Genomic DNA, 19732 nt, shown 5'->3' on the forward strand with positions numbered 1-19732 from the left:
TGTGTGACATTGACCAATAATCCAGGACTGAAGTGGAAAAACCCCACACCTGAACCCTGGTGTGCAACAAATCCTATTTCTAAGCATGGACACCAGAAGCACAACACTCACAAAAATATATATGTCAAATTTTCAGTGCCAAACCCCAAACCGAGATGTACCAACCCCCGAACCCCGAAACCCGAGACTGCCGGGTCTCAGGTATCGGGTGTCCGGAACTCGGAACTTGGGAGAATTTGGGGAGATCAATACAATTTAATTTACAATTGAGTTGATTGACAACACATTGACTTACCCATGTTTGCAATATATTTTTGTTTAGACATACCGAGTTCCGAGTTCCGGACACCCGAACCCCGAAACCCGAGACTGCTGGGTTTCGGGTGTCAGGTGTCCGGAACTCAGAACTTGGGAAAGTTTGGGGAGATCAATACAATTTGATTCACAATCAAGTTGATTGACAAACACATTGACTTAACTATGTTTGCAATATATTTTTGTTTAGACATACCGAGTTCCGAGTTCCGGACCCCCGGACCCCGAAACCCGAGACTGCCGGGTCTCGGGTATCGGGTGTCTGGAACTCGGTATGTCTAAACAAAAATATATTGCAAACATAGTTAAGTCAATGTGTTTGTCAATCAACTTGATTGTGAATCAAATTGTATTGATCTCCCCAAACTTTCCCAAGTTCCGAGTTCCGGACACCCGACACCCAAAACCTGGCAGTCTCGGGTCTCAGGTATCAGGTGTCCGGAACTCGGAACTCGGTATGTCTAAACAAAAATATATTGCAAACATGATTAAGTCAATGTGTTGTCAATTAACTCGATTGTAAATTAAATTGTATTGATCTCCCCAAATTTTCCCCGAGTTCTGAGTTCCGGACACCCAATACCCGAGACTGCCGGGTTTCGGGTGTCGGGGTTCGGGGGTTGGTACATCTCGGTTATCGGGTGTCTGGAACTCGGAACTTGGGAAAATTTGGGGAGATCAATAAAATTTGATGTACAATTGAGTTGATTGACAAACACATTGACTTACCCATGTTTGAAATATATTTTTGTTTACACATACCGAGTTCTGAGTTCTGGACCCCCAACCCCAAAACCCGAGACCCAGCAGTCCACAATTCTTGGGTTCAGGGGTTGGTAAAATGTGTATGAATATATGAAAGGTTGAATGAAACATTTTTGAAAGATGTCTCATATCAAATGTCAAATCCCGAGTTTCGAATTTCGGGTTTCAAGACTCCAGGTTTCGGGACTCGGCACTCCCGAAATCCGGAAGTTGAAACTCGGGATTTGACATTTGATATGAGACATCTTTCAAAAATGTTTCATTCAACCTTTCATATATTCATACACATTTTACCAACCCCCGAACCCCAGAATTGTGGACTGCCGGGTCTCGGGTTTCAGGGTTCGGAGGTCCGGAACCCGGAACTTGGAATTCAGTATGTGTAAACAAAAATATATTTCAAACATGGGTAAGTCAATGTGTTTGCCAATCAACTCAATTGTAAATCAAATTTTATTGATCTCCCCAAATCTCCCCAAGTTCCGAGTGCCGGGACCCCCGAACCCCGAGACTGCCGGGTCTCGGGGTTCGGGGGTCTGGAACTCGGAACTCGGTATGTAGAACAAAAATATATTTTAAACATGGGTAAATCAAATTTTATTGATCTCCCCAAATTTCCCAAGTTCCGAGTTCCGGGACCCCCAAACCCCGAGACCTGGCAGTCCACAATTTCAGGGTTCAGGGGTTGGTAAAATGTGCATGGATATATGAAAGGTTGATTGAAACATTTCTGAAAGATGTCTCATATCAAATGTCAAGTCCCAAGTTTTGATTTCCGGGTTTCGGGACTCCAGGTTTCGGGACTCCGGACTTCGGGACTCAGCACTCTTGAAACCCGGAAATCGAAACTTGGGACTTGACATTTGATATGAGACATCTTTTAAAATGTTTAAACCAACCCTTCATATATCCATACACATTTTACCAACCCCCGAACTCCGAAATTGTGGACTGCCGGGTTTCGGGGGTCCGGGGGTCCCGGAACTCGGAACTCGGAATTTGGTATGTAAGACAACAAAAATATCTTTCAGGGTTCAGGGGTTAGTGAAATGTTTATAGATATACGTAGATTAATTCAAACATGTCTGAAAAATTTCGTTCATCTCAAATGTCAAATCCTGAGTTCCTGACTTCGGGACTCGGCACCCGGCACCCGGCAGTCAGGGTTGGGGGTTCGGCACTGAAAATTTGACATTCGGGTGTTCAGGTTTTGGGTGATATCTAAATCAACAATGTCGAGTTCTGCCAAAGCGTGAAACTTGAAACCCAGTGTGCAACATGTTGATTTTTCATTTATATCACACAAATCATCGAGTTCCGAGTGCCGAGGGCTGAGACCCAAAGCCTGAGACCCGAAAATATGTACACAACATGTCCATTTTTCACTCACTGCACAAATCACCGAGTTTCGAGTGCCAAAGCGTGAAACTTGAAACCCGGTGTGCAACATGTCCATTTTTCATGTACATTACACAATTCATTGAGTTCCGAGTGCCGAGGGCCGAAACCCGAACCCCAAGACCTGAAAATATGTATGCAACATTTCCATTTTTCACTTGTTGCACAAATCACCGAGTTTCAAGTGCTGAAACCCGAAACTCGAAACCCGGTGTGCAACATGTTCATTGTTCATTTACATTACACAGATCATTGAGTGCCAAGGGCAGAATCCTAAAACCCGAAGCCCAAAAACATGTATGCCACATGCCCATCTACTCATTGCACAAATCACCAAGTGTCGAGTGCCGAAACCTGAAACCCGGTACTTCAAATCAGTAGTCGGGTACTTGGTACTTGGTTCTGATACTTGGTACCCGAGAATCAGTAGTCAGGTACTTGGTACTTGGTTCTAATTCTCGGTACCTGGGAATCAATAGTTGGGTACTCCAGCCAATAGTCCTGAGTCCCGAGTACTGATACTTGGTATTCGGTAGTCAGGTTTGGAACTTGGGTCTTGGTTTGGTTATCATTTGACTGAGATATTGGTAGGCAATATTGGCACTCGGAGCTCAAATACTGACTATCAACTATCAAGTGTCGGGACTTGGTAATCGGTAGTTGAGACTTGGTGCTTAAATGGATATTGCATATATACATAAAAATACAAAATATGTTCCTATGTGTTCATTTCTAGGTGAACGAACTTTGGAATTATATCTCAATCATCTATTCAACAATAGAAACAATGTATCAGGAGCTCAGGACCATAGGGTAATCCTTTATTGTATAGTGTACCTCCCCCTCTTCTGGTGGTTCACCCGCTGGGGGTTTTTCCCTGTAAAGCTGGACCTCAAGGACTGTAGGGAGTCTATTCCTGAGCATATTCGGAGTAGATATATCATATAACCAGCCCAGGACACACAGGATCCTTCTCCAGGAACAAAGCATAGACAATTGCACTTGTGACATTTTTTCACAATTTTCAGTATCTTGCCCTTGCATCCATGATCCAACCTTTTAATATATAATGAGCATAGCTTATATTCTTGCTTCTTATGACCAAGATCAGCTCACAATAGGCTGGAGTTTGTGAGCTAGTGTGCATACTTGCCATTTTGCCTGATAAGGGGCCCATGCCTTCAAAACATTGAATCTTCATAATCAGAAACCTGGGGTACATTTCAAATATCTTAAGTATCATAGACATAAATTTACAGACAAATCAACCAAGAATTGAGTACTGAGGAAGTGAAATGGGTAAGAAATTGAGTGTGGGAAACTTCAAAGACCCAAAGCATCGAAAATGGTTAGTTGAGCAGTGGTAGGACTTTAATGCTGGGTCAACTCATATTTTCACTATATCCCTTCTACCCACCCCCTACCCTCAGGGCAGTAGGCAGTATGGGTTCCTTGGGTAGTTTACAATCTATCCTACATATTTATAATGATATTTTTGGCCTGAATCATATATAAATGTGACTTTGTATAAAAGATGTCTACTGTCACTCTCCACACATCATTTTGCCTATCATTACATCAATCCTTCATGAATATTTCTAAGCTTTTAAGCTATTATAATGGATGTATATGGGTGTTATTCCAGGTCTCTGATCACATCACAGGCTTGTCATGTTGGATATCTCGACATAATGTGCAAGTCTCGCTATTAATATTCATTCTTTATCTTTAGACTCACTTACTGCACACATGTATTTCATTTGTCATTATTGATGTTTTGGATTTCTTTAGCTTATATCTTGGTCACATGGTAACCAATGGACGAGAAAAGACTACAAATAAACTCACCTAGACTCGGACTACAACCTTGATTAAGCTGACTACTGATTCCCAGATACCGAGTATCAAAACCAAATACTGAGTACCAATTACCATGTACCAAGTACTGCGTAATGAGTAACAAGATAACCAATTGACAAGAAAAGACTACCACTACACTCACCTGGACTTGGACTACAACCTTTGGTAAGGAAGTTAAGCATAATAACAACTTTCATTTTTTCATTATTGCTGATGTTTTGCTGAATGACAAGGAAAGACTACCAAATCACTCACCTTGACATGGACTACAACTGTCATTTTTCATTATCATTTGCCTATATTGACTACCGAGTCTCGAGTACCAACCACTGACCACCAATCACCGAGTGCCGAGGACCGAGTACCAAGTCCCGAGTCCCGAGTCCCGAGTCCCGAGTCCCGAGTCCCGAGTCCCGAGTCCCGAGTCCCGAGTCCCGAGTCCCGAGTCCCGAGTCCCGAGTCCCGAGTCCCGAGTCCCGAGTCCCGAGTCTCGAGTCCCAAGTCCCGAGTACCGAGAACCGAGAACCGAGTACCGAGTACCGAGTCCCAAGTACCAACCACTGACCACCGATCACTGAGTGCCAAGTACCAAGTACCAAGTCCCAAGTCCCAAGTACCGAGTACTGACAAATACAATTCCCAGGTTATTTGAGCCCTACACCAATGGATAATACATACAAATACAATTTGTGTCCATTTGAAGTACCGGGTTTCAGGTTTTGACACTCGACACTTGGTGATTTGTGAAATGAGTGAAAAATGGACATGTTGTGTACATGATTTTGGGTTTCGGGCTTTGGGTCTCGGCCCTCAGCACTCGGAACTCGATGATTTGAGTAATGTACATGAAAAATCAACATGTTGCAAGCCAGGTTTCGAGTTTCGGGTTTCAGCACTCAAAACTCAGTGATTTGTACAGTGAGTGAAAAATGGACATGTTGTGCACATATTTTCGGGTCTTGGGGTTCGGGTTTCGGCCCTTGGAACTCGGAACTCAATGACTTGTGTAATATAATTGAACAATGGACATGTTGCACACCCGGTTTTGAGTTTCAGGTTTCAGCACTTGAAACTCGGTGATTTGTGCAACAAGTGAAAAATGGAAATGTTGCATACATATTTTCGGGTCTTGGGCTTCGGGTCTCGGCCCTTGGCACTCGGAACTTGATGATTTGTGTAATGTAAATGAAAAATCAACATGTTGCATGCCAGGTTTCAAGTTTTGGGTTTCAGCACTCAAAACTCGGTGATTTGTGCAATGAGTGAAAAATGGACATGTTGTGTACATATTTTCAGGGTTCGGGGTTCGGGTTTCGGCCCTCGGAGCTCGGAACTCAATGACTTGCGTAATATAATTGAACAATGGACATGTTGCATGCCGGGTTTCGAGTTTTGGGTTTTGGCACTTGAAACTCAGTGATTTGTGCAACAAGTAAAAAATGGACATGTTGTGCACATATTTTCGGGGTTCGGGGTTCGGGTCTCGGACCTCGGACCTCGGAACTCAATGATTTGTGTGATGTAAATGAAAAATCAACATGTTGCACACCGGGTTTCGAGTTTCGGGTTTCAGCACTCAAAACTCAGTGATTTATGCAATGAGTGAAAAATGGACATGTTGTGTACATATTTTCGGGTCTCGTGGTTCAGGTTTCGGCCCTCGGAGCTCGGAACTTAATGACTTGTGTAATATAATTGAACAATGGACATGTTGCACGCCCGGTTTTGAGTTTCAGGTTTCCGCACTTGAAACTCAGTGATTTGTGCAACAAGTGAAAAATTGAAATGTTGCATACATATTTTCGGGTCTTGGGGTTCGGGTTTCGGCACTTGGCACTCGGAATTCAATGAATTGTGTAATGTACATGAAAAATGGACATGTTGCACACTGGGTTTCAAGTTTCACGCTTTGGCACTCGAAACTTGGTGATTTGTGCAGTGAGTGAAAAATGGACATGTTGAACAATGGGTTTCAGGGTCTTGGGTTTGAAAAATAGCATAATAACAACTTTCATGTTTTCATTATCATTTGCCTATATTGACTACCGAGTCTGATAAGAGACCCCTTGGATGATTCATTGCTCAATGAAATACTACCTGATTGGAAGTGTGCTGGTTATCAGATATTCATTTGTCGACTCCCGGGTCCTGGAACTTGGAAGTCGGTACGGTTGACCCAAATTTGGGTGGTCGGAACTTGGCATCTCATAGGGCAACACAAGCTTCACACCCTGGATTCCAAATTCTGCAAGACAACCTGTGCACCATCAAAGGCCATGTCAGGAGATCACCTGCTGCTCCAGGAACTCGGGAACTTTGATTTATTACCTCCTCTGAGTATGGTTGACCCAAAGGTTGGTAATCGGAACTTGGCTTCTCATAGGGTAACACAAGCTTTGCACCCCGGATTCCAAATTTTGCAAGACAACCTGTGCACCATCAAAGGCCATGTCAGGAGATCACCTGCTGCTCCAGGAACTTGGTAACTTTGATTTTATTACCTCCTCTGATTTGGTTGATGTACAACTACCTCAGCTCCATCGTGTTTACAATTATGATACACATGGGCCCACCCATCTATATTTTATACCACCCTCGGCCCACCCATCTAATACAACATCCCATACAACACCCTTGGCCCACCGGTCTAATTAATATGTGTCTGGGCCCACCCGTATAATACAATATTGTATAATACCCTCGGCCCACCTGTCTAATTTAATATGTGTCTGGGCCCACCCGTGAATGTGATAACAAGTACCTACTCATCTATCTCATACACATCTACCTTAATACACCCATCTGCATAATATCCAACTACCTCGGCCCACCCGTCTACCTAATATTCATGTACATCGGCCCACTCATCTACTCTATATATCCCCTGCATGGGCCCACCCACCTCCATCGGGAATAATTTGCCTCTCGGCCCATCCGTCATAGTCGAGGATATTTTTATCATGGGCCCATGGTCCGCTGGCCCGTATCATATGGGATATTATGCACGTCCGTTCCCTCGTATTATACGGAAATAGGTCACTGTAATATGTGATATATATATATAGAGAGAGAGAGAGAGAGAAAGAAGGAAAATAATTGTAACTAGGTAAGTGATGTGCAATGACAGATGCAATATTAGACTGATACCGGTTCGGATGCTCTGACGGATCACTCTGATGGATCAGCTCTCAACAAATAGGTCTTTGGGTCAAGTGGTGCAAAGCTCGTGCTAGGATGATGCGGTGGAAGGAAGAAGTCGAGTTGCTGCAGGAAGAAATGCGCCATGTTCTCCAATTTCTCCAATGGCATGCACTCTGGTGGGACAATATAGCTCATTTGTGCACTCTCTTGGGGGCTAAAAAGGAAGGGGTAGTTGCCTATGCCACTCGCCAGGCTCAGATATGTCATAACCTTGGCTCTAAGTTCGAGGCTTCTTGGGCACAGCATCTTACTGTCATCACCTGTGAGGTGTCTTCTGACCCATTGGCATTGGCTCTTCCTGATCTTTGTATACCAGAGCTACAGGCTCCTCTTTGATGTATTACTACTATCTGAATTTGGAATTGTTCGGCATATTATTCTGCAAATCACAAAAAACATCTCACGCGAGAAAGACTGTCCCACTGAAACATCACATGGTATGGAGACATGTGGCACTTTTCCTCGAGTGATGTCATCACTCGAGGAAAAGTGCCACGTATCTCTACATGTCTGAAACATATGACTGGTCAACAAGTCATGGGTAATGTGATGCATTATCCTGGTGAGCCCCAGTGTCTTGTGGTTACACCTGATTAATGCATTTACTTGTGCCTTATAACTACACTTGTTAATGTACAACACATTACTTGTAATTACACTGTATAATGCATTGAATTGCCATGATGTGGTGATGACATACAGTATGGTACAGGTAGTACCTGTAAGCCTGCCATAAATTGTATGGCCATAACTGTATACAGTTATGGTGGCCAGCCCTATGTGCACTGCCTTTTGTTTTCACCCATCCACCACTTCCCTTTTCTCAGTGTCTGGTAGTTTTTTGGTTGTGCTGTGCTCCTGATTTTTTTCTCTTCCTACTACCTCACACTCGAGGTGCTTCCATTTGCCTTCATCTCTGACACAGAGGATCCAGTCATCTCCAAAAATGGTAGGTATGTTTGACTTTCTCCATGGTTGTAAGTGTATGTATATCATAAACGACAGTGTAACAGAAATGTGTGAAAAAAGAGTGTATAACACGATATCTGCATGCAGCTACAGTACACTTTATCATAATGCATGGCCTCATAATGCATAATTTTCATAACGCATCACCTTTGGGTGGGTCCCATTGTGGGATGCAGGCAATATGCATGCAAAATGCATAATCCTCTGGGCTGATTTATGCATTATGAGGAGCCTTGGTAACACATCAGGTCATGTTCGGGTCAGCATTGATCACTGTCAGCACCTATACTAATGTAGTTTAGACTATCTAAAGTGCATAGTGGTGTCAAAATTTGTCTTTGTTCTCCTCTCGCATGCCCAATAAGACCCACAAACCATGGGAGAAGCCAGCTCCCTACAAGCAGCAATGAATAAAGATGTACCCGCTATCTCAGCCAAACCTCATAATGTCATGACTCGAAAAAAGATAGTGAGGATGGCGACAAAGACGAAAACCTGACGCCAGAGTACACTTTCACGCAAGTTTTCACACTGTGCCAGCAACTTGAAGATGCTTGCCTTCAATTTGGTGAACTCAAGCTCTCATTTGATCTCTCAAAACGGCTGCAGGCATTTAGGGCTTGTGTGCGCAGAGAGGAATTTTGCGGAGCAAAGCAGACAACAATAGATTCATACTTCAGTAAATAGAAAATGATATGTTCTGTACTGCTCTCAGCTGTCACACTCTTGAGGGAGGTCACATGGCATCACAATGTGTCACATATGTCACACAACTTGGTTATGCATAAGGGGTGATAATGCACAGGCTCCTTCCCATCTGCTGGTTCAAGTGTGGAGGGGCAGAATTGGATCACGTGCTACAACAAAAATTCAAACCCAGCCCAACTTTAATTCCCCTCACACTCTCACCAGCAGCTGGAAGATAACATTTGTCAACAGCGTCAGCCACAGGCAGAACGTGAATTTTATTTGCTAAGACCGAACGTAGGGTTAGATATACTGCAATATATTTCGAGTACTTTTGTCAAATACAACACCGGTTATACTAATTAAATGCTTCCGTGCTCATACTATGCAGCATGTAGTAGAAGAAATCATCAACATCTTTGAAAGAAATAGCATCACAGCATCACAATTTATCCTCTCATTACTCACTTGCCAACAGTTCAATAATCATCATGTTGTGTGAGATTTGGTAGCACACTCACCCGACATACTAGCAGCATTTCTGCAACATCCTTCCAAGGAAGACACATTCACAAACTCCGTGTGCAAGCTCGTTCATGAACAATACATTGCCGATATACGGAAAATCTCATCTGAGCATGCAGGTTGGCATTTTGGTGCATCCAGTGCAACTACCAAGCAGCTGGAGGACTTCAGCATCGAGGAGATGGCCTGGGAGATGGAAACTAGCGCACCTGCATTGTGGAACTTACTGGGGGGATTACTTGGTGAAGATCGCAAGCTGCCACTGATTGTATGCAAGAAAGGAGATGGAGAAGCACATGACAGCGCAAGCAGTGTGCAAATGTCCGTTGATGACAGTTATTGGGATCAGGTTGACGCAATAGATCTCGAGGGGTTTATCAATGGACTTTGAGAGGAGTGACAATGATTTGAATGCCACCGTCATGGAACAGCAAAGGTAACCAGAATCCAAGTGTTTTCCCCATTCCAGTGCCCGCTGTGCATATAACATCGCTGTCGCCTTTGAGCAGAGCCTGGGCCACTTTGAGCTGCCACAGACAAGGCTTGATACCGAATTTTTCGAGAGAGTGTGACCGAATGTCAGTTATTGATGGTATCTGCTGATTGTTAGAAGCATCTTGATTAGGAGAAGGTGCGTGTGCGGCCATTTGATTGTTACTATAGCCTTAGAATATAACCGGCATTGTATTTGACAAAAGTACTTGAAATATATTGCAGTATATCTAACCCTACGTTCGGTCTTAGCAAATAAAATTCATGTTCTGCCTGTGGCTGACGCTGTTGACAAATGTTATCTTCCAGCCGCTGGTGAGAGTGTGAGGGGAATTAAAGTTGGGCTGGGTTTGAATTTTTGTTGTAGCACGTGATCCGATTCTGCCCCTCCACACTCAAACCAGCGGAAGGAGCCTGGATAATGCATAGCCTGGGAGGGGTCCCGACGTTATGCGTTATGAAAAAGTGTACTGTATATGTTTTGTGACTACAAGGAAGCTAAGCATCAGGTCACTAGAACAACTTCGGGTGAGGTGAGTCTAGTCTAACTCAATATGAGTCTAGGTTGAGTGACGTGGTGAATTCCTATATAGTTCCAACAAGCAAGAACGACAGGAGAAGTAGTAGCGAATGTATATATCAACACAAAATGGGTCACCTCACTGTGTCAACGAATCCAGTAATGAGATTATTGTTAATGATGGATCCAGATTTACCGCCACTCGTCTGCAAACCAGACCAATCCCAGTCACCTATCATCGTATGTCAGAAATGGACTGAGAGAAACTGTAACTCGTGTACCTGTGCACGATCCACTTCCACAGTTCACTGCAACCCTGTAAGTACCGCTGTTGGCCGTCAAGGAAGTGGTGCCATGGTTGAAGTTAATATCCTGGAACAACCCATGAAACCCTTGTTCACGTAAACCTGAAAGAACACATACAGAGATAGTGGCCCCGTTGCCCGGGGTCCCCATGTTGGAGGGATAGCTCTGTAGATATGTCATATGATTGACGACGGGAGAGCGTGGTACACACGTACCTGGGTGATCAAAACACCAAAATAGGTACAGTTTGTTGCAATATTGTCCTACAGAATATTCAGTCCAGGATCATCATCATCATCGTCATTGTCATCAAAACCACTCACGCTATACGTAACATTCTTCACCATACTGTTTGTCGCAGATGTATCGGTCTTGATACGGAACGAGTATGCGCTACTCGTGTCAGTACAACTCTCATTCACCCTTGTGCTGTAGTCACCTGCTAACAACGTGGTTTCCGATGATCGCGATGTCGGAGACGACGGTATTTGACGAGATGGAGCCCTAGACGAGAAATATTTCAATAATTTGGTTCGCAAAATTGATGAAGTGGTTCACAATGGAGATACCGTGACCATATTCACAGTAGTTGTCGGCAAATGTGATGTTTGTTCCCCTTTTGATAGCTAAACAATCGTCCTGCAAAAACAAATACCTTGTAGGCGAAGGGACATGGAAGCTCAATCGTCAGACGGACCTGATTGAGGACAGTGCTGAATGTCCGTAAGTTTCTGAGTCGACTGAGTAACTAGAGGATAGACAAACCAATTTTGAATAAGTATATCACTACCGCCAACATCAAAGCCGTCGGTGTTGTGTGCTTTCCGCAGGCAAGTTCAAAACTGTCCGATAGATGAACACGTCACTTACCAGCAGCGGCGCGTCCGCTTCGCGAGTTGGGATAGTTACCCTGCACTGTTTTTGATGTCAAAATGAGACACTGCTAACAACATGCAACTACACACAATTATCGATAGTGACACCAGAGATAGTGAGAGGTCCTGGATTTATGATCGAAAAGACGTGGGCGGGAGAGTTTACAACATAAACATCCTGCATAAATAGATTAGCGATCTGTCTGGAACGGCTGGGGCGATTAGAGCGCATACGTTCAAGGTGCCCGAGATTGATATTCTGGCAGACCCAAGATTAAAAAGAATGTAGTACAACAGTGACTAATCAGCTTACTGCATCATTGGGAGTGGTCTTGCGACACCATTACTGGAACCTTGACCGTCCTGTATCAATGTAACATGAAGCGAAATCCTCGCAAGCGAACCAGCATATTTACCCAGTAAAAAGGTCCTCCGCCATCCCACCTCTGGTTGTTTCCATTGACTGAGAACGTTAGGGTTTGCCACGACTTCAAATAACACACATACAAGTAACGTCATTCCCCCTGTTAAGACGGCCTTGATCAGGTTCTCCGAGCCACTTGAAGTAGTAGCGCCTGCACTCACATCACCCGGAATAGGGGACCAGCCCAGCTCAAATTTCCGAACTGAATCTCGCCCACTAAAGAGAATCAGGAATACGTAAAGCGAAGCATCAGATCACGCTCACAAACGTTGACAGTGGTACCGTCCAGCAGCTGCAATTCGAATGTTTTTCCACCAGGGACGGTGAACGCATTAATATTCACTGTCGTGCATTGGATAGCACTGCTAACATCGTCCAATGATGAGATTGTACCGATGCAGCCACTGCCGCTGGCCGCAGCGACTGCAGTAATGCCGGCCACGAGGAAACCAAGAGCTAACGAGGGAAACATGATGATGGATGTGAGCGATTAGCCTAACCTTAAATCTGGCAGAGGATACGGCTATCGGTGAAGGCAAATTGATCTTGCACGCAAGCTCTATTTGCCGGTCTTATGTGTGGGGTTCGTTGTCTAGGCGGTAGGCAGCGTAGGCTATGGAAAGCGGGAGTGGTCAGCTCGGCAAGAATGGTATTTTGTAGCCTAGTACCCCCTGCCACTCATCACTGCACGGCACAGAACAGCTTGCGAGAGTATTCATCCTCTATCGATGAGTCCGTGGTGCTGGTGTACCGCGTGCCTCTTATGGAGTTCCTAAGGAGACACAAATCTCAGAGATGGGTTTCGTCCTCTAACGAAACCAGGTCCAAGAGACCGCAAGAATATCGGAAATGTGTAGACTGCAGCAATTTGATTGTCGCTGGTCTCCAGTAGTAACTGGCCTGATGGAAGATGTGACAGACTGACAGTCAATATTATGGCCCACGTGCCGTTTGAGCAATGTGAGCGTAGATGGCCAAATATAACATTCAAAATTCAAAATTCAAAATTCTACCACCAATGGCCAACGTCACCTGAAATAGAAGGTGGCTCCCGGATCCGTTTGCAGCCTCTGGAAATTCACTGCGTTTTGGGATGAGGTGGGACTGACCAGCAGGACATTGACGGCCCATGGAGCTTACCTAAGCGAGCAGTGCCACCGGTGTGGTCCGCGAGGTGGAACGACCCCAAGGGAAGCAGACATGGTGGCGGGGACCGTCTGGAAGGTTGGAACGGCAGCACGAAATCGACTGGGGACTGTCATAGATAGATTTTGAAATGTCAAGGCACGTCGTGCGCGTCAAAATTGCAAGCAAGACGCGGTGTGGGAAGTGTTTGTTGAACTATCAGTGCCCCCATTTCGGCCCGGGCGTTAGTGACACTTAACGCCAGACCGTAAACTTTTCACGTAAGACTGTCGATGTTCTACGTAAGTGCGAGGGCATGCATGCATGAGCACGTGCATAGAACACTTGAAGGTCTATGTAGGTTGAAATGATTGCTCTTTCTTTCTCGCTACCATCGACTTGGTGCAAGCAGTTTTATCCATAATAATAATAATAATAATAATAATAATATCACAGACAACAGCGTAACAAAAATGTGTGAGAAAAAGAGCATATAACACGATTATCCGCATTATGTTGTTTGAAGCTAGGCACCAGAACAACTTCGAGTAAGGTGAGTCTAGTCTAACTCGTCTAGGTTGAGTGACGTGGTTAATTACTATATGGTTCCAACAAGTAAGTACGACAGGAGAATTAATAGCAAGTCTATGTATCAACACATGGTGGATCACCTCACTGTGTATCAACGAATCCAGTAATGAGATTATTATTGATGATAGATCCAGCTTTACCACCACTCGTCTGCAAACCAGACCAATCCCAGTCACCTATCATCGTACGTCAGAAATGGACTGACAGGAACTGTAACTCGTGTACCTGTGCACGATCCACTTCCACAGTTCACTGCAACCCTGTAAGCACCGCTGTCGGCCGTCAAGGAAGTGGTGCCGTAGTTAAAGTTGATATCCTGAGACAACCCGTGAAACCCTTGCCGACGTAAAACTGAAAGAACACATACAGAGATAGTGGCCCCGTTGCCCGGGGTACCCAGGTTGGAGGGATAGCTCTGTAGATGTGTTATATGATTGACGACGGGAGACCGTGGTAAAACACACGTACCTGGGTGATCAGAACGCCAAAATCGGTACAGTTGGTTGCAATATTGTCCTACAAAATATTCAGTCCAGGATCGTCATCGTCATCGTCATCGTCATCGTCATCAAAACCACTCACGCTATACGTAACACTCTTCACTATACTGTTTGTCGCAGATGTATCGGTCTTGATACGGAACGAGTATAAGCTACTCGTGTCAGTACAACTCTAATTCGCCCTTGTGCCTAGTCACCTGCTAACAACATGGTTTCCGATGATCGCGATGTCGGAGACGACGACATTTGAGGAGATGGAGCCCTAGACAACAAATATTTCAATAATTTGGTTCACAAAATTGATGAAGTGGCTCACAATGGAGATACCGTGACCATATTCACAGTAGTTGTCGGCAAATGTGATGTTTGTTCCCCTGCTGATAGCTAAACAATCGTCCTGCAAAAACAAATACCTTGTAGGCGAAGGGAGGTGGAAGCTCAACTGTCAAACGGACCTGGTTGAGGACAGTGCTGAATGTCCGTAAGTGTCTGAGTCGATCGAGTAACTAGAGGAAAGACGAACCAATTTTGAATTAGTATATCACTACCGCCAACATCAAAGCCGTCGGTGTTGTGTCCTTTTCGGCCGGTAAGTTCAAAAACCGCCCGCTAAATGAACGCGTCACTTACCAGCAGCAGCGTTTCCGCTACGCGAGTTGGGATAGTTACCCTGCGCTGTTCTTGACGTCAAAATGAGACACCGCTGATAACATGCAACTACCCACAATCATCGACAGTGGCGCCAGAGATAGTGAGAGGTCCTGGATTTGTGATCGAAAAGACGTGGGCGGGAGAGTTTACGACATAGACGTCCTGCATAAACAGATTAGCAATCTAACGGCTGGGGGCGATTCGAGCGCATACGTTCAAGGTGCCCGAGATCGATATTCTGGTAGACGTAAGATTTAAAAAAGAACGTAGTACAACAGTAACTAATGAGCTTACTGCATCATTGGGCGTGGTTTTGTGACACCACCATTGGAGCCTTGACCGTCCTGTATTAGTGTAACATGAAGCGAGATCCTCGCGAGTGAACCAGCGTATTTACCCAGTAAAAAGGTCCTCCGCCATCCCACCTCTGGTTGTTTCCATTGACTAAGAACGTTAAGGATTGCCACGACTTCAAATAACACACGTACAAGTAATGTCATTCCCTCTGTCAAGACGGCCTTGATCAGATTCTCCGAGCCACTTGAAGCAGTAGTGCCTGCACTCACATCACCCGGAATAGAGGACCAGCCCAGCTCAAATTTCCAAACTGAATCTCGCCCACTAAAAAAGAGTCAGGGATGAGCAAAGCGAAGTATCGGATCACGCTCACAAACGTTGACAGTGGTACCGTCCAGCAGCTGCAGTTCGAATGTTTTTCCACCAGGGACGGTGAACGTATCAATATTCACTGTCGTGCATTGGATAGCGCTGCTAACGTCATCCAAGGATGCGATTGTACCGACGCAGCCAATGCTGCTCGCTGCAGCGACTGCAGTAATGCCGGTCACGAGGAAACCAAGAGCTAACGAGGGAAACATGTTGATTAGTGTGAACGAGTAGCCTAGCCTTAAATCTGGCAGAGGATACGACCATCGGTGAAGGTAAATTGATCTTGCCCACAAACTCTATTTTCCGATCTTATGTTTATTGCTTAGGCGGTATGCAGCGTAGAGGCTATGGAAGGCGGGAGTGATCAAGCTCGGCAAAAATGACATTCATTTGCCTTGTACCCCCTGCCACTCCCAGCCATTAATCACGTTGCACGGCACCGAACAGCTTGTGAGAGTATTCATCCTCTAACGAGGTGTCTGAAATGACCGGTCTGAGGATGAGTCCGTGGTGCTGATGTACCGCGTGCCTCTTAGGGAGTTCCTAAGGCGAGGCAAGTCGCAGAAGAGGTTTCGTCCTCTAACGAAACCAGGTCTAACAAACCGCGAGAATATCGGCAATGTGTAGACTGCAGGAATTTTGATTGTCGCTGGTCTCCAGTAGCAACTGGCCTGATGGAAGATGTGACAGACTGACAGTCAATATTAGGCCCACTCATCATTTTCTGTATTTCGTCGTCATAACCGTCAATGTGTCCATTATGTCAGCTACTGAGCCCACCTTCGTCTACTCCAAGTCTGAACCTTTCTGAACGGATCGGGGACATTGAAGTATGACGCGGTGGGACTGTATGGAAGTTGGAAACGCAGCGACCCTGCAGGTGGAAGGCCTGCAGAACTTGTCTGCAGGATTACCGGAGACAACGAGGTGGAAGCAATTTAATGGCAGTGATGTAAGCTCAGGATTGCTCTCGCAATATATCTTTCCGGCTAACAATCCGTGTTACCAGCGATTTCAGGAAGAAGAGACCGGTGCTCGGATAGAGGTGTGGTAGGGTGTGTTGAGGGTTGAAGGGACAACGCATGGAAGTAGCTATGGTAGTTGCCACAATGCGACGAGCCCTTCATGGATGTACTGATCGCAACCGGCGTTAAAAGAGGGCGGGATTTTGAGCACAAGACAGCCAAGCATCAACTACTTCATGATGGTATCCAGACGATGATCGCGGGCAAGTGTAACATTGTAGCTAGGGATACTATTTCCATTCAGCCTGCGAGCTTCTGCCAAACAAGACCAATCCCAGGAGTATAAGAACGAACTTACGGTACACCGCATTTCCGAACTTCAGGCAGTATGACAAAATCGGCAATTGCATTCGCGCGAATTATGCTGTAATCTACTGTTACGACTATTTCCACCAGCGACCCAAAAGCGCGATACAGGACCGTGATGATAATGCGAAGCACGACAGAGAGCGGCGAGCAACCTGACAGCAGTGAATAATGGCAACGAAAGGAATAATGCAGCAATGACACAGGCAAGGAGGCAGACAAGTGAGTACATCTGCAGAGAAATAAGTACCATTTGAGAAAAGAAGCAGCAACACATACACCTGAAACTACGAGACTCGTGGAATCAGTGGGCGATGGCAAACAAAGTGCAATTGGGAAGGTAGTGGTGGGAGAAATCATTGGGGTCGTCTGGAATTCCCAAAGTACGTTGAAAACTTACTCAAACACAAGACTCGGTATTGCGGGAGAAATCGAGCTTTGGAGAGTAAGCTGTATGATACCAGATGACGCATGAATGCGAAGTCACCGAGTTGATGGAGTGAAGTAAAATTGTGTTGCACAAATACACATTCAAGTTGTTTCAAAACAATGAATACAACTAGCAAACATGTGCGTTGCGACTGACGTCGACGACACGACCAACGCAACGCATCGATACAAGTCCAGGTTTTACGATGCAATGCACAGCTGCATGATGATGGTGTTGACAATTGTTGAAGATTATGCAATATCATAAGATAAATTATATGTCTAATTAAAAATTATTTTGTAGTATCCTAGCCGTCGGGCGCCAAGTCACCTTTCCATATCCTCACCCATGTCATACTTCCTTCCACACCTACCCAGTGGCTGGCACGTCGATGAAGCCATCAAATCTGAAGAGGACCGTGTCGTTGTGATCCGCTTTGGCCACGACTGGGACCATCAATGCATGACGATGGATGAGACCCTCTACTCTGTCGCAGAGAAAGTGCAGAACTTTGCAGTCATCTACCTCGTAGATATCACTGAAGTTCCGGATTTCAACAAGGTGTGTATGTTTCACAGGTCTTGTTCCACCTGCGCTAACTATCGATCGTCGCACAATGATACAGATGTACGAGTTATACGATCCGTGCACCGTCATGTTCTTCTATCGGTATGGTTTGATGCCCTCATTTTATCAGACACGCAGCTGAAACACTGTACTAATCAGTAACAAGCATATCATGATTGATCTCGGAACTGGTAACAACAACAAGATGTAGGTGGCGCATCCACCCTGCACATTGATCTATCTCAAACATTGCATCGCCTGCTACTACAGAAACTGGGCAATGAACCACAAACAGGAGGTACGTTATGATTTGTTTAGTAGGTCCACATTATTGATGTATCTCATCCCAGCTGATTGATATCGTCGAAACTGTTTACCGCGGAGCCTCCAAGGGCCGTGGTCTTGTCGTATCTCCCAAAGGTTTGTATCTGAATATCATCATAATTGTACTCGGGCTTAATGTCACCTCAGATTACTCCACTCGTTACAGGTATTAGAATTATCTTTGTACCTCTTCGGTCATCTACCCTGCACTTGTGCCAAATTATGTATAACAACAAACGTGATGTATACCTGTGTGTTTCCCGCTTTTTACTGTCATTCAATGTTCATGAGTAACTTGTTGTCTCTCAACTATTGTTATCAGAGAACAACAAAGAAGAAACTCTATCCTAGCCCCTCATAACGCCACATGTGATGCACGAACTCAGGGACCAGCCTGTGGTATGGGGTGCCGTTTCTTCCATATACAGCAATGCACGTGTAGGCGCAGGGCAAGGTACAATCTGAGGGACCACATCGAGTATCGACCTTTTGCGAACGCGTGTGGATAGCTAGGAACGATACAACAATCAAGTTTCCCTAGCCACAACGAATAAACCATTCGGGATTGGGGCGTCTAACGCATCCAGTACTTATGAAGGTTTCACAAATTCAGACAAGGAGGCAAGACGAATCTATTATAGGGAGCAACCACAGAACCCTTGGTCCTCGCTGCTAACTTACCTCTACTATAACCAGACGACACACGATGAGCACGCGCCTGCTGTCCATCGTGAATCCTGGTGTGTTTACAGGGTTTTTGTGATGCCAGTCCCATCACGCACGCTTCACATACTTCACAAGAAAGAGTCGCTTGAAGGAATCGGACGTTACCTGTTCAACACCAGAACTGCTCGCTCGGACGCCCCGTCTCAATGACAATGAGCTACAGCAAATGACTGATAGCCTTGTGAGGTCACCCTTACTCCGAGTCAACTCGTACAAAATCTTCAATATGAAATGAACCCCTGACCTCAAGAAACCTAGTCGGCCCTGGTCAGACCCGTCATATGGGAGGAATACGGTCGATCCTTCTTGATTCAAGATATATCGCAGACATTCTGCAGAAATGCGGACTGGCCCGTCTGGGAAACGATGACAGCCAACGGGGTTTACAAAACCCCTCTCGATATTTTGAACACTGCCAGTATTATTATTGAAATGGAAATGCTGCATGTTCATGCTTTGCCTCGACTCTGCCTACCCATCT

The 19732-nt window shown here is 45.1% G+C and overlaps 6 protein-coding genes across 6 annotated transcripts; 3 read left to right on the forward strand and 3 right to left on the reverse strand.

Annotated features, from left to right (window-relative positions):
* Positions 1-7569: 7569 nt before the first annotated feature.
* Positions 7570-7875, forward strand: F5891DRAFT_958214 (uncharacterized protein; the record flags this gene model as incomplete). The annotated part of the gene is made up of 1 exon (XM_041375550.1): positions 7570-7875. A coding segment is annotated over one exon (306 nt), but the record flags the coding sequence as incomplete, so codon positions are not given.
* Positions 7876-9697: 1822 nt separating this feature from the next.
* On the forward strand, positions 9698-9961 carry F5891DRAFT_932850 (uncharacterized protein; the record flags this gene model as incomplete). Its single annotated transcript, XM_041373991.1, has 1 exon — positions 9698-9961. A coding segment is annotated over one exon (264 nt), but the record flags the coding sequence as incomplete, so codon positions are not given.
* Positions 9962-10103: 142 nt separating this feature from the next.
* F5891DRAFT_906803 (uncharacterized protein) lies at positions 10104-10262 on the reverse strand (the record flags this gene model as incomplete). The annotated part of the gene is made up of 1 exon (XM_041373556.1): positions 10104-10262. A coding segment is annotated over one exon (159 nt), but the record flags the coding sequence as incomplete, so codon positions are not given.
* Positions 10263-10782: 520 nt separating this feature from the next.
* Positions 10783-13087, reverse strand: F5891DRAFT_573949 (glycoside hydrolase family 28 protein). The gene is made up of 17 exons (XM_041372329.1): positions 12602-13087; positions 12499-12553; positions 12421-12437; positions 12330-12376; positions 12227-12276; positions 12148-12172; positions 12004-12091; positions 11909-11953; positions 11804-11858; positions 11736-11751; positions 11597-11677; positions 11478-11542; positions 11362-11431; positions 11254-11301; positions 11156-11203; positions 11014-11104; positions 10783-10964 (listed from the first exon to the last, which is right to left on the reverse strand). Exons 1-17 carry the CDS (start codon positions 12807-12809, stop codon positions 10867-10869), a joined length of 1107 nt encoding a protein of 368 aa, XP_041222317.1. The 5' UTR covers positions 12810-13087; the 3' UTR covers positions 10783-10866.
* An 843-nt stretch (positions 13088-13930) lies between these two features.
* F5891DRAFT_1051964 (glycoside hydrolase) lies at positions 13931-16349 on the reverse strand. The gene is made up of 17 exons (XM_041362515.1): positions 15875-16349; positions 15771-15825; positions 15693-15709; positions 15602-15648; positions 15499-15548; positions 15418-15442; positions 15279-15366; positions 15184-15228; positions 15077-15131; positions 15009-15024; positions 14870-14950; positions 14751-14815; positions 14636-14705; positions 14522-14569; positions 14421-14468; positions 14279-14369; positions 13931-14229 (listed from the first exon to the last, which is right to left on the reverse strand). Exons 1-17 carry the CDS (start codon positions 16080-16082, stop codon positions 14135-14137), a joined length of 1104 nt encoding a protein of 367 aa, XP_041222318.1. The 5' UTR covers positions 16083-16349; the 3' UTR covers positions 13931-14134.
* A 1633-nt stretch (positions 16350-17982) lies between these two features.
* On the forward strand, positions 17983-18698 carry F5891DRAFT_958101 (mitosis protein DIM1-domain-containing protein; the record flags this gene model as incomplete). Its single annotated transcript, XM_041375535.1, has 6 exons — positions 17983-18195; positions 18260-18303; positions 18361-18408; positions 18472-18499; positions 18552-18621; positions 18673-18698. 6 exons carry the CDS (start codon positions 17983-17985, stop codon positions 18696-18698), a joined length of 429 nt encoding a protein of 142 aa, XP_041222319.1.
* Positions 18699-19732: the final 1034 nt, after the last annotated feature.

This window comes from Suillus fuscotomentosus, assembly GCF_016647785.1.
Source record: "Suillus fuscotomentosus strain FC203 chromosome Unknown F5891scaffold_52, whole genome shotgun sequence".
NCBI classification, from domain to species: Eukaryota; Fungi; Basidiomycota; class Agaricomycetes; order Boletales; family Suillaceae; genus Suillus; species Suillus fuscotomentosus.

What these genes read in the sequence shown, in the direction of transcription:
- F5891DRAFT_573949 (XM_041372329.1), bottom strand. Translation starts at nt 12,809, where the DNA reads ATGTTTCCCTCGTTAGCTCTTGGTTTCCTCGTGGCCGGCATTACTGCA. An exon ending in AAGCGGACGCGCCGCTGCTG is followed by an intron (nt 11,859 to 11,908) that starts GTAAGTGACGTG and finishes GCCTGCGGAAAG; the next exon opens with CACACAACACCGACGGCTTT. An exon ending in TGGAAGTGGATCGTGCACAG is followed by an intron (nt 10,965 to 11,013) that starts GTACACGAGTTA and finishes ATACGATGATAG; the next exon opens with GTGACTGGGATTGGTCTGGT.
- F5891DRAFT_1051964 (XM_041362515.1), bottom strand. Translation starts at nt 16,082, where the DNA reads ATGTTTCCCTCGTTAGCTCTTGGTTTCCTCGTGACCGGCATTACTGCA. An exon ending in GCGGAGGACCTTTTTACTGG is followed by an intron (nt 15,549 to 15,601) that starts GTAAATACGCTG and finishes ACACTAATACAG; the next exon opens with GACGGTCAAGGCTCCAATGG. An exon ending in ATGGTCACGGTATCTCCATT is followed by an intron (nt 14,816 to 14,869) that starts GTGAGCCACTTC and finishes TTTGTTGTCTAG; the next exon opens with GGCTCCATCTCCTCAAATGT.